Source organism: Hyla sarda, chromosome 3 (assembly GCF_029499605.1).
Source record: "Hyla sarda isolate aHylSar1 chromosome 3, aHylSar1.hap1, whole genome shotgun sequence".
NCBI lineage: Eukaryota > Metazoa > Chordata > Amphibia > Anura > Hylidae > Hyla > Hyla sarda.
Window position 1 is genome coordinate 431,502,036 of NC_079191.1, and position 16,225 is coordinate 431,518,260.

The 16,225-nt window shown below is 47.1% G+C and overlaps 2 protein-coding genes across 3 annotated transcripts in view; one reads left to right on the forward strand and one right to left on the reverse strand.

The window, feature by feature from the left end:
* Positions 1 to 16,225, forward strand: part of PARP1 (poly(ADP-ribose) polymerase 1) — a 47,065-nt gene that overhangs the window by 5,694 nt on the left and 25,146 nt on the right. The window contains exons 2-7 of one of the 2 annotated variants that reach the window (XM_056568491.1): positions 3,396 to 3,558; positions 3,949 to 4,064; positions 5,082 to 5,299; positions 14,070 to 14,166; positions 15,742 to 15,858; positions 16,163 to 16,225. The exon at positions 16,163 to 16,225 is cut by the window's right edge and continues 114 nt beyond it. In XM_056568491.1, the coding sequence (XP_056424466.1) occupies positions 3,396 to 3,558; positions 3,949 to 4,064; positions 5,082 to 5,299; positions 14,070 to 14,166; positions 15,742 to 15,858; positions 16,163 to 16,225 (774 nt within the window). Of the gene's footprint in view, positions 1 to 3,395; positions 3,559 to 3,948; positions 4,065 to 5,081; positions 5,300 to 5,870; positions 5,912 to 14,069; positions 14,167 to 15,741; positions 15,859 to 16,162 lie in introns of those variants that run through there. The other variant, XM_056568492.1, reaches the window with a different exon arrangement.
* On the reverse strand, positions 6,974 to 8,656 carry LOC130363122 (adenosine receptor A1-like). Its single transcript, XM_056568493.1, has one exon. The coding sequence runs from the start codon at positions 8,600 to 8,602 to the stop codon at positions 7,607 to 7,609; it is 996 nt and encodes a 331-aa protein (XP_056424468.1). The 5' UTR covers positions 8,603 to 8,656; the 3' UTR covers positions 6,974 to 7,606.

A 16,225-nucleotide genomic window follows, 5' to 3' on the forward strand; every position in this document is an offset into this window, starting at 1 on the left:
GTTGTTATTAGGGATCGACCGATATCGTTTTTTTAGGGCAGATACCGATAATCGGTGGAGGTTAGGGCCGATAGCCGATAACATACCGGAATATCGGTATAAGTTATCGGCTATTTATCCCCCCTCGACACCGCTGCAGGTCATTGATTTAAAGTGGGCGCTTTAAATCAATGCACTGCAGTGGCTTTTGCGGTGCCATAGGCCGCCGCCACCCGCTTCTCTCCCCCTACCTGTCAGGGTGGTCCGGGCCATCCATCCTTCCTGTAGTGTCCGGCGGCATTCCGGGTGGAGGGTGCACCGGTCCGGGCTGTCCTTCTTCTCCGGGGGTCCTCTTCTCCACTCCGGGCAGGCTCCGGCCTTGTACGTTGCATAGACGCCGATGCGCAGTGACGCCCGTGCGCAGCGACGCACCTGACGTCATGGCGTAGCGGCGTCTATGCAGCGTACTAGGCCGGAGCCTGCCCGGAGTGGAGAAGAGGACCCCCGGAGAAGAAGGACAGCCCGGACCGGTGCACCCTCCACCCGGAATGCCACCGGACACTACAGGAAGGAAGGAAGGATGGATGGCCCAGACAACCCCCATTACGGGTAAGTTTATTTTATTTTTTTATTGACTCGGAGGGTGGAGGAGGGGCCCTACCGGTATAACGGTATGGGCAAAAATCCATACCGGTATACCGCCCAGCACTACGGTGGGGGGTGCGACACGGTGGGTCGGGGCGATCGGGGGGCGGGGCATTATCGGCTTATCGGCAAGGTAATTGCCGATACCGATAATGCCCAAAATCGTGATTATCGGCCATACCGATAATCGGTCGATCCCTAGTTGTTATACACCTTTTCTAAACGTGTAAAATTTTTGCTGTGCTTTTTTCAAAATCATAGTGAAAATGGTGCCATCTACCATGATTGCGCAAATTGTGGTGAGAATGTTGGAAAACACAGCTAAAAAGTATGAACACAGCCTGAGGACTCTAGTGTCTGATCGTCCTGTTTGGCGCCGGTTGTGTGTACATTTACTAAATCGCTTTGCCGTAAATGTTTATCCACGTTATTGCCAAGAAATGGGCTGCGCAAAGGTCCCAGTCGCCGTATTTGGGAATGGGGCATAGATTTCCTTCCATGGAAATCCCTAAGAGTTTGGCCTGTGTTTCCCAACCAGTGCGCCTCCAGCTGTTGCAAAACTACAACTTCCAGCATGCCTGGACAGCCTTTGGTTATGCCCATGACCTGCCCAATACAATCCCTACAGTGATCATGGTGGGGGCAGCATCATGTCTGGAGGAAACCAGGCACTGCCCATGACCTGCCCAATACCATCCCTACAGTGATTATGGTGGGGGCACCATCATGTCTGGGGGAAACCAGGCACTGCCCATGACCTGCCCAATACCATCCCTACAGTGATCATGGTGGGGGCAGCATCATGTCTGGGGGAAACCAGGCACTGCCCATCACCTGCCCAATACTATCCCTACAGTGATCATGGTGGGGGCAGCATCATGTCTGGGGGAAACCAGGTACTGCCCATCACCTGCCCAATACCATCCCTACAGTGATCATGGTGGGGGCAGCATCATGTCTGGGGGAAACCAGGCACTGCCCATCACCTGCCCAATACCATCCCTACAGTGATCATGGTGGGGGCAGCATCATGTCTGGGGGAAACCAGGCACTGCCCATCACCTGCCCAATACCATCCCTACAGTGATCATGGTGGGGGCAGCATCATGTCTGGAGGAAACCAGGTACTGTCCATCACCTGCCCAATACCATCCCTACAGTGATCATGGTGGGGGCAGCATCATGTCTGGAGGAAACCAGGTACTGCCCATCACCTGCCCAATACCATCCCTACAGTGATCATGGTGGGGGCAGAATCATGTCTGGAGGAAACCAGGCACTGCCCATCACCTGCCCAATACCATCCCTACAGTGATCATAGTGGGGGCAGCATCATGTCTGGGGGAAACCAGGCACCACCCATCACCTGCCCAATACCATCCCTACAGTGATCATGGTGGGGGCCGCATCATGTCTGGGGGAGACGAGGCACTGCCCATCACCTGCCCAATACCATCCCTACAGTGATCATGGTGGGGGCAGCATCATGTCTGGGGGAAACCAGGCACTGCCCATCACCTGCCCAATACCATCCCTACAGTGATCATGGTGGGGGCCGCATCATGTCTGGGGGAGACCAGGCACTGCCCATCACCTGCCCAATACCATCCCTACAGTGATCATGGTGGGGGCAGCATCATGTCTGGGGGAAACCAGGCACTGCCCATCACCTGCCCAATACCATCCCTACAGTGATCATGGTGGGGGCAGCATCATGTCTGGAGGAAACCGGGCACTGCCCCATCCTGCCCAATACCATCTCTACAGTGATCATGGTGGGGGCAGCATCATGTCTGGAGGAAACCAGGCACTGCCCATCACCTTCCCAATACCATCCCTACAGTGATCATGGTGGGGGCCGCATCATGTCTGGAGGAAACCAGGCACTGCCCATCACCTGCCCAATACCATCCCTCCAGTGATCATGGTGGGGGCCGCATAATGTCTGGGGGAAACCAGGCACTGCCCATCTCCTGCCCAATACCATCCCTCCAGTGATCATGGTGGGGGCAGCATAATGTCTGGGGGAAACCAGGCACTGCCCATCTCCTGCCCAATACCATCCCTACAGTGATCATGGTGGGGGCAGCATAATGTCTGGAGGAAACCAGGCTCGGCCAATCACCTGCCCAATACCATCCCTACAGTGATCATGGTGGGGGCAGCATCATGTCTGGAGGAAACCAGGCACTGCCCATCTCCTGCCCAATACCATACCTACAGTGATCATGGTGGGGGTAGCATCATGTCTGGAGGAAACCAGGCACTGCCCATCTCCTGCCCAATACCATCCCTACAGTGATCATGGTGGGGGCAGCATCCTGCTATGGGTACAAACAAAAGAAACGACCTCCAACGTGTCGACGGGATTCAAGGCGCCTTGAATCCCGTCGACAGGTTGGAGGTCATTTTTTTTCCCGTTGGTATCTATTCGGAAGTGGAGCGGCCGCAGGCACCCAATTTTACTGCCCTACTCCATTGTTACACTTGGTGGAGTGTAACTTGATGTGGTAAGCATCACTTTCACCAGCTACACCCTGTGCAACAACGATATCACACTATGGAGCGCTGTCCGTTTTTTGTTTCAGTGCTGTGGGTACAGGGAGACTGGTCAAGGTTGAGGGAAAGCTGAATGGAGCAAAGTACAGGGATATTCCTAATGGACACCACAAGTCTGCAACATAACAATTTAAATAAACAGTAAGAGTCTGAAAACTTTCTCTTAATGCTATAGGACTAATATAATTTGTCCCTGTTCTTCTCCCCCATAGTCTCCCATGTTCGATGGAAAGGTCCCTCACTGGCACCACTATTCCTGCTTCTGGAAGCGGGCACGGGTCTTATCCAACGGGGAAATCGATGGCTTCATGGAGCTGCGTTGGGATGACCAGGAAAAGATCAAGAAGGCGATTGAAACCGGGGGAGCAGCAGCAGGTATCTAGCTAACAAATTCTGCAAGGTTTTAAAGTGTACCTGGGATCTTTATAGCCACCTAATCTGTAAAGAAATGTTTCCCAACCATGATGCCTCCAGTTCTTGCAAAACTACAACTCCTAACATGGCTGTCCGGGCATGCTAGGAGTTGTAGTTTTGCAACAGCTGTTGGTCCATTGATTGTTTCCCAATGTTCTTGTTGATGCAAAACTTTGGCTTTCCAAGCATGCTGGGAGTTGTGGTGTTGCAACAGCTACTGGGCCACCACAAACTCCCCCTCTTAAACACAGCTGTCCTCGGCACCCAGTCCCTGTTTGGGAAGCACTGCTGTAAAGAGATAAAGGGGATAATTTATAGATAAATGTATCCTGTTGACTTTCTCCCCCACAGGACCTGGAGGTGAAGCTAAAGGTGGTAAAGCAGACATGACATTAAACGATTTTGCTTCTGAATATGCGAAGTCCAACAGGAGCACCTGCAAAGGCTGCGAGGAGAAAATAGAGAAGGTAACGTGCATCTATTTTCTGAAAAAATAAGATACCAGCACCATCAAGCTTGGTCGCCTTCATGCAACTTTGTGTCAAAAATAACTTGCTGCAGCAGGAGCTGCTAACTGTAGGTTCAGACTGGCAAAGGTTGCAGGAGGGTAAAAGTGGAGAGACACTGGCAAAAGTTGTCTGCAGGTTCAGACTGGCAAAGTTTGCCAGAGGTAGACTGCAGAGAGACACTGGCAAAAGGTGCATGAGATTAACCAGATGCTCAGACTGGCTAAGGCCCCCTCATGTCGTCATGCCCCGCTCCCATAGACTTGCATTGAGGGAGCAGGCATGACGTCATGAGGGGGCGGGGCTATGACATCACGAGCTCCCGGCGCCGCCTCCAGAGTTCGGAACAGTTTGTTCCAAATGCTGAGTACCCCTTTAAAGGGATACTCCGGCCCTAAGACATCTTATCCCCTATACAAAGTATAGGGGATAAGATGCCTGATCGCGGGGGTCCCGCCGCTGGGGACCCCTGTGATCTTCCACGCCGCACCCCGTTAAAATCAGCCCGCTCCGGGTCTGATGACTGGCGATCACGGGGACGGAGCATAGTGACGGCACGGCTGCACCCCCGTGTGACGTCACGCTCCGCCCCCTCAATGCAAGCCTATGGAGGGAGCGGAGCCGTGACGTCACTATTTTGGTCCCCGTGATAGCCAGTAATCAGACCCGGAGCGAGCACGCTCCGGGGGCTAATTCTAATGGGGTGCAGCGTGGAAGATCACGGGGGTCCCCAGCGGCGGGACCCCCGCGATCAGGCATCTTATCCCCTATCCTTTGTATAGGGGATAAGAGTTCCTAGCGCCGGAGTACCTCTTTAACCGTAGGCTAAGACTGGCAAAGATTGCAGGAGGGTGTCAATAAAATAAAACTGGCAAAGGGTTGCAGGAAGTAAAGTGGCATATCTCTACAGTATAGCCAAGAAATAGCTGCCATGGTAGGGGCAGCATTTCCCTGACCTTTGTACGTTGCCCATTGCAGGGTCAGGTCAGATTATCTAAGAAGAGTCTGGATGTGGAGCGGCCCCAGCTGGGCATGATCGACCGCTGGTACCACCCGGATTGTTTTGTGGGCCGCAGAGAAGAACTTGGATTCCTCCCCATCTACAGCGCCAGCCAGATGAAGGGCTTCAGCCTCCTGAGTGCAGAAGACAAGGAGATCCTGAAGGCCAAGCTCCCGGCGGTGAAGAGCGAGACTGGGTAAGTGTGTGTAATGTGTACACTATGGGGGAGATGTATCAAAACCTGTGCAAAGGAAAAGTTGCTCATAGCAACCAATCAGATCGCTTCTTTCATTTTGCAGAGGCCTTGTTAAAAATTAAAGAAACAATCTGGTTGCTATGGGCAACTGGGCAACTTTTCCTCTGGACAGGTTTTGATAAATCTCCCCCTATGTCCTCTATACACAATGGGGGAGATTCATCAAAACCTGTCAAGAGGAAAAATTGCTGAGTTGCCCATAGCAACCAATCAGATCGCTTCTTTTATTTTTGAAAAGGCCTCTGAAGCGATCTGATTGGTTGCTATGGGCAACTGGGCAACTTTTCCTCTGGACAGGTTTTGGTCAATCTCTCCTTATGTCCTCTATACACAGGATAATCCATTGTGGACCACAAATCACTGCGGTTTATTAGAAGTCTAGTGCACAGTTTGATGTCATACTTGACAATCTGGTTGCTAGGGATATTCTGCTTGACAACCACAATGTCTTCAGTGGTGTCAGGACAGCGATCACCACAATGTCTGACTAAGGAATTCCAGGATCAGGAGAAAAAGGCTTCTTGACAACTTACAATTAAAATCAGCAGAAAAGTGAGTGCAGCTCTGGAGTATAATACAGGATATAACTCAGGATCAGTACAGGATAAGTAATGTAATGTATGTACACAGTGACCTCACCAGCAGAATAGTGAGTACAGCCCTGGAGTATAATACAGGATATAACTCAGGATCAGTACAGGATAAGTAATGTATGTACACAGTGACCTCACCAGCAGAATAGTGAGTGCAGCTCTGGAGTATAATACAGGATATAACTCAGGATCAGTACAGGATAAGTAATGTAATGTATGTACACAGTGACCCCACCAGCAGAATAGTGAGTACAGCTCTGGAGTATAGTACAGGATATCACTCAGGATCAGTACAGGATAAGTAATGTAACAGTGACCTCACCAGCAGAATAGTGAGTACAGCTCTGGAGTATAATACAGGATATAACTCAGGATCAGTACAGGATAAGTAATGTAATGTATGTACACAGTGACCCCACCAGCAGAATAGTGAGCGCAGCTCTGGAGTATAATACAGGATATAACTCAGGATCAGTACAGGATAAGTAATGTAATGTATGTACACAGTGACCTCACCAGCAGAATAGTGAGTACAGCTCTGGTGTATAATACAGGATATAACTCAGGATTAGTACAGGATAAGTAATGTAATATATGTACACAGTGATCTCACCAGCAGAATAGTGAGTACAGCTCTGGAGTATAATACAGGATATAACTCAGGATCAGTACAGGATAAGTAATGTAATGTATGTACACAGTGACCCCACCAGCAGAATAGTGAGTACAGCTCTGGAGTATAATACAGGATATAACTCAGGATCAGTACAGGATAAGTAATGTAATGTATGTACACAATGACCTCACCAGCAGAATACTGAGTACAGCTCTGGAGTATAATACAGGATATAACTCAGGATCAGTACAGGATAAGTAATGTAATGTATGTACACAGTGATCTCACCAGCAGAATAGTGAGTACAGCTCTGGAGTATAATACAGGATATAACTCAGGATCAGTACAGGATAAGTAATGTAATGTATGTACACAATGACCTCACCAGCAGAATAGTGAGGACAGCTCTGTGTACAACAAATGTGTAAATTGTGCATTTGCGGTAATAGCACAATAGCACCAATAGCACAGAAAAAAAGGCAAAAATGCAGCGTGTGAAAACAGCTCCAGGAGAGGTTTATTACTACTATATATCCTGATTCCATAGTGATAGCTGCAGTATACAGAGAGAGCTAAAGGGGTGGTATATAACTACTAAATATCCTGATCCCATAGATAGTAGTTATACCTCTTTTCCTTCCAGCTCTATCTGTATATCGCTTCTGCTATCTCAATAGTATCAGGATATATAGTAGTGATACACCTCCCCTCCAGCTCTATCTTCCTGATCCCATAGAGATAGCAGCAACAGTATACAGATAGAGCTGGAGGAGAGGTGTATATAACTACTATTTATCCTGATCCCATTGAGAGATAGCTGGAAGGGATTCTGTAGTTCAAAGGAAGTCAGCTGCCCCAGAACTGACCACTCCCTCTGTTAAATTAAACGCTGATTTTCATTGGGTCAGACTGGTGATCACCTGACCCAGTTACAGCACATGGATACTGCTTGTGCTGGAATAAAACAGATGGTGCTGTAGCACTAGTGATGGTGAGAGCACAGGATATGGGCAAAAAAAAAAAACCAGGAGTGCCTCTTTAATAAAGTTGGTGTCCTATGAGTATCCTCTCTTTAGTTTCACAACGTAGATGAGCGATGGACGTCTGATCCTTGAGTTTAGTCGGGGAGACGGCCGAGTTCCTGCAGAGGAAAACTCTCTTGAAGGACTTTCTGAAGGATTTCAGCTTGTACACATACATGATGGGGTTGAGGGCAGAGTTGGCGTGGGTGAGGATGATACCAATATTTAGGATGACCGGTGGGGTGTAGCAGTGCGGGCAAAGGAGGCTGATGGCGTTCATGACGTGCAGCGGAGCCCAGCATAACATGAAGAAGAAAATGATGGTGAAGAGGGACGTGGCCGTCTTAAACTCCTTCATCCCTGCTCCTTGTTTGCCCGCAGTGCCACCCACCGTGCCATGCAGCTGCTTTCTTACTGCCGCGTAGATCTGGGTATAGATCACAAACATAATAATAACCGGCAGGTAGAAGTAGACTAAGGAAAAGAAATAGACCAGGTAGGTCATGTCAATGACGTGGACGAAGAGGCAGTAGCCGTCCCCGGGCGGGGGCTTGTGCCAACCCATCATGGGTATCAGCCCACTGAGGAAGGCCACTATCCAGGCTATGACAATGGCTATGAAGGAGTTACTGGAGGTCATGATGCTTTTGTACCTCAGAGGGTTGAGAATGGCGATGTAGCGGTCCACGGAGATGGCCATGAGGCTGAAGGTGGAGCTCATGGTCAGCATGATGAGGATGGAGAGCATCAGCAGGCAGAGCTCCAGGTTGTATCGGGGGAGGCCGATGGAGGTCAGGAGGGCCCCCGGGATGGCGAACGCCCCCACGCACATGTCGGCCACTGACAGCGACACCAGGAAGTAGTTGGTCACCGTCCACATCTTCCGATCTAGCAGGACACCTACGCACACCAGGAAGTTTCCTACAGCAGCCGTGACTGCGATTGTGATCTCACCGGCAGTGTAAGGACCGTCAAGACTGAAGGCGAGGTCGGTCACCAGGCTGGCGTTCATTGTGTTGTGTTATGCTAGAAACAGAAGGGGACGGTGTTAGATGGTGGGAATAAGCTCCGGCACACAAGCTATGTACAGTGGTCCCTCAACATACGATGGTAATCCGTTCCAAATGGACCGTCGTTTGTTGAAACCATCGTATGTTGAGGGATCCGTGCAATGTAAAGTATAGGACAGTGGTCTTCAACCTGCGGACCTCCAGATGTTGCAAAACTACAACACCCAGCATGCCCGGACAGCCAACGGCTGTCCGGGCATGCTGGGAGTTGTAGTTTTGCAACATCTGGAGGTCCGCAGGTTGAAGACCACTGGTATTGGAGGTTATACTCGCGTGTCCCCGCCGCTCCGGACCGTCGCCGCTGCCCTGGATGTCGCCTTCCATTGCTGTCGCCGTGTCCCCGACGCTCCGGCAAGGCCTCTGCTTCCCCGGCATCCTCACTCTCCGTCGCCGCCATCACGTCGTTACGCACTCCGCTCCTATTGGACGACGGAACGGCGTGCGCAGCGACGTGAAGATGCAGGTGATCCCCGAAGAGGACGCGCCGGAGCCCCGAGGACAGGTAAGTGATCGTCAGTAGAGATGAGCGAACTTACAGTAAATTCGTTTGGTCACGAACTTTTCGGCTCGGCAGTTGATGACTTATCCTGCATAAATTAGTTCAGCTTTCCGGTGCTCCGGTGGGCTGGAAAAGGTGGAAACAGTCCTAGGAGACTCTTTCCTAGGAATGTATCCACCTTTTCCAGCCCACCGGAGCACCTGAAGGCTGAACTAATTTACGCAGGAAAAGTCATCAACTGCCGAGCCGTGAAGTTCGTGACTAATTGAATTTACTGTAAGTCCGCTCATCTCTAATCGTCAGCGGACCACACCGGGCACCGTAAAGGGCTATCCGGTGGCAGCTGAAGCAGTCTGCGCTGCCGGATAGCCGTTTATGCGATGGCCCCGACATACAAAAGCATCGTATGTTGATGCTGCCTCTGAGAGGCCATCGTATGTTGAAATGATCGTATGTCGGGGCTATCGCAGGTCGGAGGTCACTATGTGTATAAATTATGTGGTGGCATTTATGAACACATTCCTATGAATGAGGGGTTCCTGGGGTTCTATTCCTCTCTATGGGCTGCACAAGCCAAACACTGTGGTGGGTAGGGGGATGGGTGTTTCAGAGGCAAAACCCCTTAGGTATATCAGACCTTTATTTCTAGTTTCAAACATATCAAGTTTATTGAAACCACAATATAGCGTCAGAAGTGACAAAGTGTCTGGGACGCAACCCAGAGTATAAATTAAAAAAAAAGATAAAAATAAACGTGTCTTATTTTTTTTTTTTTATTCTTGAATCAACTGTTGCATTAAAGTTATACAAATTAGTAAATGACTTCTATTACAAAATCATAATCCTTCCAGTACTTATCAGCTGCTGTATGCTCCACAGGAAGTTGTGCAGTTCTTTCCAGTCTGACCACAGTCCTCTCTGGTGACACCTCTGTCCATGTCAGGAACTGTCCAGAGCAGGAAAGGTTTGCTATGGGGACTTGCTCCTACTCTGGACAGTACCTGACATGGACAGCGGTGTTCAGCAGAGAGCACTGTGGTCAGACTGGAAAGAACTACACAACTTTCTCTGTAGTATACAGGAGCTGATAAGTACTGGAAGGATTAAGATTTTTTTTTTTAAATAGAATTTTAATATAACTTTCTGTTTTGTAAACAAACAAAAAAATCCACCAGAGTACCCCTTTAATATATACTTCTGTACATACATTACTTATCCTGTACTGATCCTGAGTTATATCCTGTATTATACTCCAGAGCTGTACTCACTATTCTGCTGGTGAGGTCACTGTGTATATACATTACATTACTTATCCTGTACTGATCCTGAGTTATATCCTGTATTATACTCCAGAGCTGTACTCACTATTCTGCTGGTGAGGTCACTGTGTACATACATTACATTACATTACTTATCCTGTACTGATCCTGAGTTATATCCTGTATTATACTCCAGAGCTGTACTCACTATTCTGCTGGTGGGGTCACTGTGTACATACATTACATTACTTATCCTGTACTGATCCTGAGTTATATCCTGTATTATACTCCAGAGCTGTACTCACTATTCTGCTGGTAAGATCAATGTGTACATACATTACATTACTTATCCTGTACTGATCCTGAGTTATATCCTGTATTATACTCCAGAGCTGTACTCACTATTCTGCTGGTGCAGTCACTGTGTACATACATTACATTACTTATCCTGTACTGATCCTGAGTTATATCCTGTATTATACTCCAGAGCTGTACTCACTATTCTGCTGGTGGGGTCACTGTGTATATACATTACATTACTTATCCTGTACTGATCCTGAGTTATATCCTGTATTATACTCCTGATCTGTACTCACTATTCTGCTGGTGAGGTCACTGTGTACATACATTACATTACTTATCCTGTACTGATCCTGAGTTATATCCTGTATTATACTCCAGAGCTGTACTCACTATTCTGCTGGTGAGGTCACTGTGTACATACATTACTTATCCTGTACTGATCCTGAGTTATATCCTGTATTATACTCCAGAGCTGTACTCACTATTCTGCTGGTGAGGTCACTGTGTACATACATTACTTATCCTGTACTGATCCTGAGTTATATCCTGTATTATCCTCCTATCTAAATCACACTGGGGGAGATTTATCAAAACCTGTGCAAAGGAAAAGTTGCCCATAGCAACCAATCAGATTGCTGCTTTCACTTTGCAGAGGCCTTGTTAAAAATGAAAGAAGCGATCTGATTGGTTGCTATGGGCAACTGTGCAACTTTTCATCTGGACAGGTTTTGATAAATCTCCCCCATTGAGTTCTTATACAAATTAGCGCAGGACTTACGCAGCCGTTCCATGTGTGGTGGATTTCTACTGACCAGACGTCCTGGTGGTGATGTTGCGATCCTCCTTGGCGTCCCCGGTCCTCTATATATTGGCGCGTTCCCTCCTGGCAGCAGATGCTCCTCGTCATCATTAGTGAAGGTGTTGAGCGCTGATTTGATTAATGATCTCAGTAATGAGGGGCTGAGGCTCGGATGTCCTGTCACGTCCCCTCTGGAGGACACCGGTGTGGCCCCTACGTGGTGATCAGCAGTCACACCTCATCAGGATAGGGGCCTCATTACAGAGATCAGCGTCACACCTTACAAACCCCAAAGTGACTAAAGATTTTGTTTTCATATTTAGCATCTTGAGAAAATATTCACCCCCACCTCTTCATACTCTTTTGCATGATTATTCTCCTAGTGCAGTGTTTCCAAAATTAGTGCTCCTCCAGCTGTTGCAAAACTACAACTCCCAGCATGCCCGGACAGCCGTTGGCTGTCCGGGCATGCTGGGAGTTGTAGTTTTGCAACAGCTGGAGGAGCACTAATTTTGAAAACACTGCACTAGTTGATGCAAAAGTAGAGATCCCAGTAGCCGTTGGCTGTCCGGGAATGCTGGGAGTTGTAGTTTTGCAACAGCTGGAGGAGCACTAATTTTGAAAACACTGCACTAGTTGATGCAAAAGTAGAGATCCCAGTAGCCGTTGGCTGTCCGGGAATGCTGGGAGTTGTAGTTTTGCAACAGCTGGAGGAGCACTAATTTTGAAAACACTGCACTAGTTGATGCAAAAGTAGAGATCCCAGTAGCCGTTGGCTGTCCGGGAATGCTGGGAGTTGTAGTTTTGCAACAGCTGGAGGAGCACTAATTTTGAAAACACTGCACTAGTTGATGCAAAAGTAGAGATCCCAGTAGCCGTTTACTGTCCGGGAATGCTGGGAGTTGTAGTTTTGCAACAGCTGGAGGGGCACTAATTTTGAAAACACTGCACTAGTTGATGCAAAAGTAGAGATCCCAGTAGCCGTTGGCTGTCCGGGAATGCTGGGAGTTGTAGTTTTGCAACAGCTGGAGGGGCACTAATTTTGAAAACACTGCACTAGTTGATGCAAAAGTAGAGATCCCAGTAGCCGTTGGCTGTCCGGGAATGCTGGGAGTTGTAGTTCTGCAACAGCGGGAGGCACCCTGGTTGGGAAATACTGTTCTAGTACATGTCAAAAGTTTTGATGGGTCGAGGGGGCTGAGTGTTTAGACCCCAATTGATAGCTAGAAGAAGCCGGGAGAGAAGAGCGCGCATGTGCGACTGAGAAGTTTTTATCGGTCATGTGACACAGCGCATACTGGGACCCCCGCAATCTTTGGGTAGCACCCGGCATTTGTTTAGAATACTGGCTGTGGGGTCGTGACGCCACAGCCACACCCCCCTCGTGATGTCACAGCCACGCCCCATTGTTCCGTCACAGCCACGCCCCCTCTATGCAAGTCCATGGGAGGGGCGTGGTGCCAATCACGCTCTCTCTCCCCCGTAGACTTGCATTGAGGGGGTGAGACGTCACGATCACGGACGCCCGCTCCAAGCGTTCGGAACAAAATGTTCCGAAACCTGGGGCAGTGGAGTACCCCATTTTAAAGGGGTACTCCCGTGGAATTTTTTTATTTTTTAAATCAACTGGTGCCAGAAAGTTGTACAGATTTGTAAATTACTTCTATTAAAACATCTTAATCCTTCCAGTATTTTTTAGGGGCTGTATACTACAGAGGAAATGCTTTACTTTTTAGATTTCTTTGATGTCATGACCTCAGTACTCTCTGCTGACCTCTGCTGTCCATTTTAGGAACTGTCCAGAGCAGCATATGTTTACTATGGGGATTTTTTCCTGCTCTGGACAGTTCCTAAAATGGACAGCAGAGGTCAGCATAGAGCACTGTGCTCGTGACATCAGAGAAATCTAAAAAGTAAAGCATTTCCTATGTAGTATACAGCCCCAATAATGTACTGGAAGGATTAAGATGTTTTAATAGAAGTAATTTACAAATCTGTTTAATTTCTGGCACCAGTTTATAAAAAAAAATAAAAAATTATTCCATGGGCGTATACCTTTTAAAGCCTTTACCGAAAGGCTAGGTTAGGACTCCACCAAAATTTTTTTTCAAAATGCATCATTATAGCAGCTGGCACCTACACATAGACTGGTTAAAAAAATAAAACAATAAAGTAATGGTGCATTGTGGGAAAAACAAAACTTGCAAAATCTGCAAGTTTGAATAGGAAAATAATTAAAGGGGCACACTACTACACACTGAGATGAAACATATGAACAGGATATGCAATAATTGTCCGATAAACATGCCACTTCGAATTCGGAGTTCCCTATTAACCCCTCCCTGTCCGTCCTGTTTGCAGCAGTGAGAGCTTGAATAGTGAATACAGCAGAACAGTCCGTGTATATTAGAGTCCAATAGGAGTGAATAGGATTTAACATGAATGGCGTAGAACCATAAGCCGCGCTGTGTAAGAATACAGGTGGTGGTTGGTGTGAAGAAATGTACCTGGACATCCAGATAATTCTTTATTACTTTGAATTCATCTAGAAAGAGAAAAGCAGATGAGGTGGACGGATCGGCCGTCTCCAAAAAGAAGTTGAAGAAGGAGAAAGAAAAGGAAACAAAGCTTCAGAAACTGCTCAAGGTGAGTTACAGTGATGTGTAATATGCATGCGTGTGTATATATATATATATATATAATGTGTGTGTGTGTGTGTATATATATGTGTGTGTGTGTGTGTGTGTGTGTATATATATATATATATATATATATATATATATATATATATATATACACATATACACATATACACATATACACATATACACATATATATATATACACACACACACACACACACAAAGTGTGTTTTGGGCAAGCAGGACCAGACCTGACAAGTGCTGCGGCGCTCAGCATTCTGTATGGAGCGGGCTCTGGACTCCTGCCTGCTCCGTACCCGTACTCTGCAGCCCCCGGCAGTTCCCAGTAGCTGGGGGCTGCCGCTAATAGCATGGCTGGCTATTAACCCTTTAGATCGCCACTGTCAAAGCTGACAGTGGCGTCTAAAGGGACCTGTGAATGCTCCCTGGTGGGCTAGTGGGGCGATCCACTATAGAGGTAGAGGGCTTACCTCTGTTCCCTGCTGTCACGGGGCTCTGTCATTGATAGAGTCTGGCTGGACTAGGCTCTTTCAATGGAGTTCAATAGAACTCTATTGATCTGTGTGAGGAATCTAATGATTCCTCCTAAAAGTCCCCTAAGAGACTAATAACGTGTGTGTGTGTGTGTGTGTGTGTGTGTGTGTGTGTGTGTAAAAATAAATTTAAAAAAAACAAAAAAAAAAACACAGAATTGCAATTTTTATAATATCCCAGAAAAAGTTAATAGATGAAAAAGTCAGATCAATACCAAAATGGTACCGATACAAAAAACTGATAATGGCGCAAAAAATTTGCCCTCATACAGCCTCATGCGAAAAAATATGCAATATATCGTCTTTGAGACAGAATCGGGATATATCGTATGGTCATACGTGTATCTTGCCAATTCACACCGCTGTTAGACTATAATTCGACTATAATTCAACTATAATTCTGGAGCAGAATTAAAGGGGAACTACGGTAGAATAAAAAAAAAAAATTGGTGCCTGAAAGTTAAATAGATTTGAAAATTACTTATCTTACTCCTTCCAGTACTTATCAGCTGTTGTATGCTCTACAGGAAGTTCTTGTCTCTTTGAATTTCCTTTCTGTCTGACCACAGTGCTCTCTGCTGACACCTCTGTCCGGAGCAAAATAGGTTTGCTAAGGGGAATTGATCCTACTCTAGACTGCTCCTGACATGGACAGAGGTGTCAGCAGAGAGCACTGTGGTCAGACTGGAAAGAACTACACAACTTCCTGTGGAGCGTACAGTAGCTGATAAGTACTGGAAGAACTAAGATTTTTGAATAGAAGTCATTTACAAATCCGTTTAACTTTTCGAATTAAAAACAAAAAAAAATATTTTTCCACTGGAGTAACCCTTTAAGAGCCGAGATTCCGTAATGTGAACATTCCCCAAAGGAGTTGCTTTAGATCGGCAAAATGTGGCTGCAGAATCATTGCATCATCTTGTGGGTTTGGGTACCATTACTGTATGTCTGGTTACATTTTATTTGTTTTGTTTTTAGTTTGTATGGATGGTTTATGAAATTCTCCCCCATTTCTCTATTCACAGGAACAGACGGAGCTTATCTGGAGTATAAAGGATGAGCTGAAGAAGGTTTGCAGCACCAATGACCTGAAGGAGCTGCTCATAGCCAACAAACAGCAGATCCCGTCTGGGGAGACAAATGTAAGTGGTAACATTATCCTTTATAACACTTTTTTATTTTTTTTCAAACAGTATGTCTCCAGCTGTTGCAAAACTACAACTCCCAGCATGCCCGGACAGCCAACGGCTGTCCGGGCATGCTGGGAGTTGTAGTTTTGCAACAGCTGGAGACACACTCTTTGGAAGCCAAAGCTATCCTTTATTATGCAGTAGTATTTGTGGATACATGGTGACAGGTATCTTTTGGGTACTTGGTGAATAATGTTGTGTTACTGGAGGAGTGTGTAACACATGTTAATTCATTCTTACCTCTGTGGTATCGTAGATACTGGATCGGGTATCAGACGGCATGGCGTTTGGTGCTTTGCTCCCTTGCGAAGAATGTAAA

Excerpts from the sequence above, each read along its gene's own strand:
- LOC130363122 (XM_056568493.1), bottom strand. The coding sequence starts at position 8,602 with ATGAACGCCAGCCTGGTGACCGACCTCGCCTTCAGTCTTGACGGTCCT.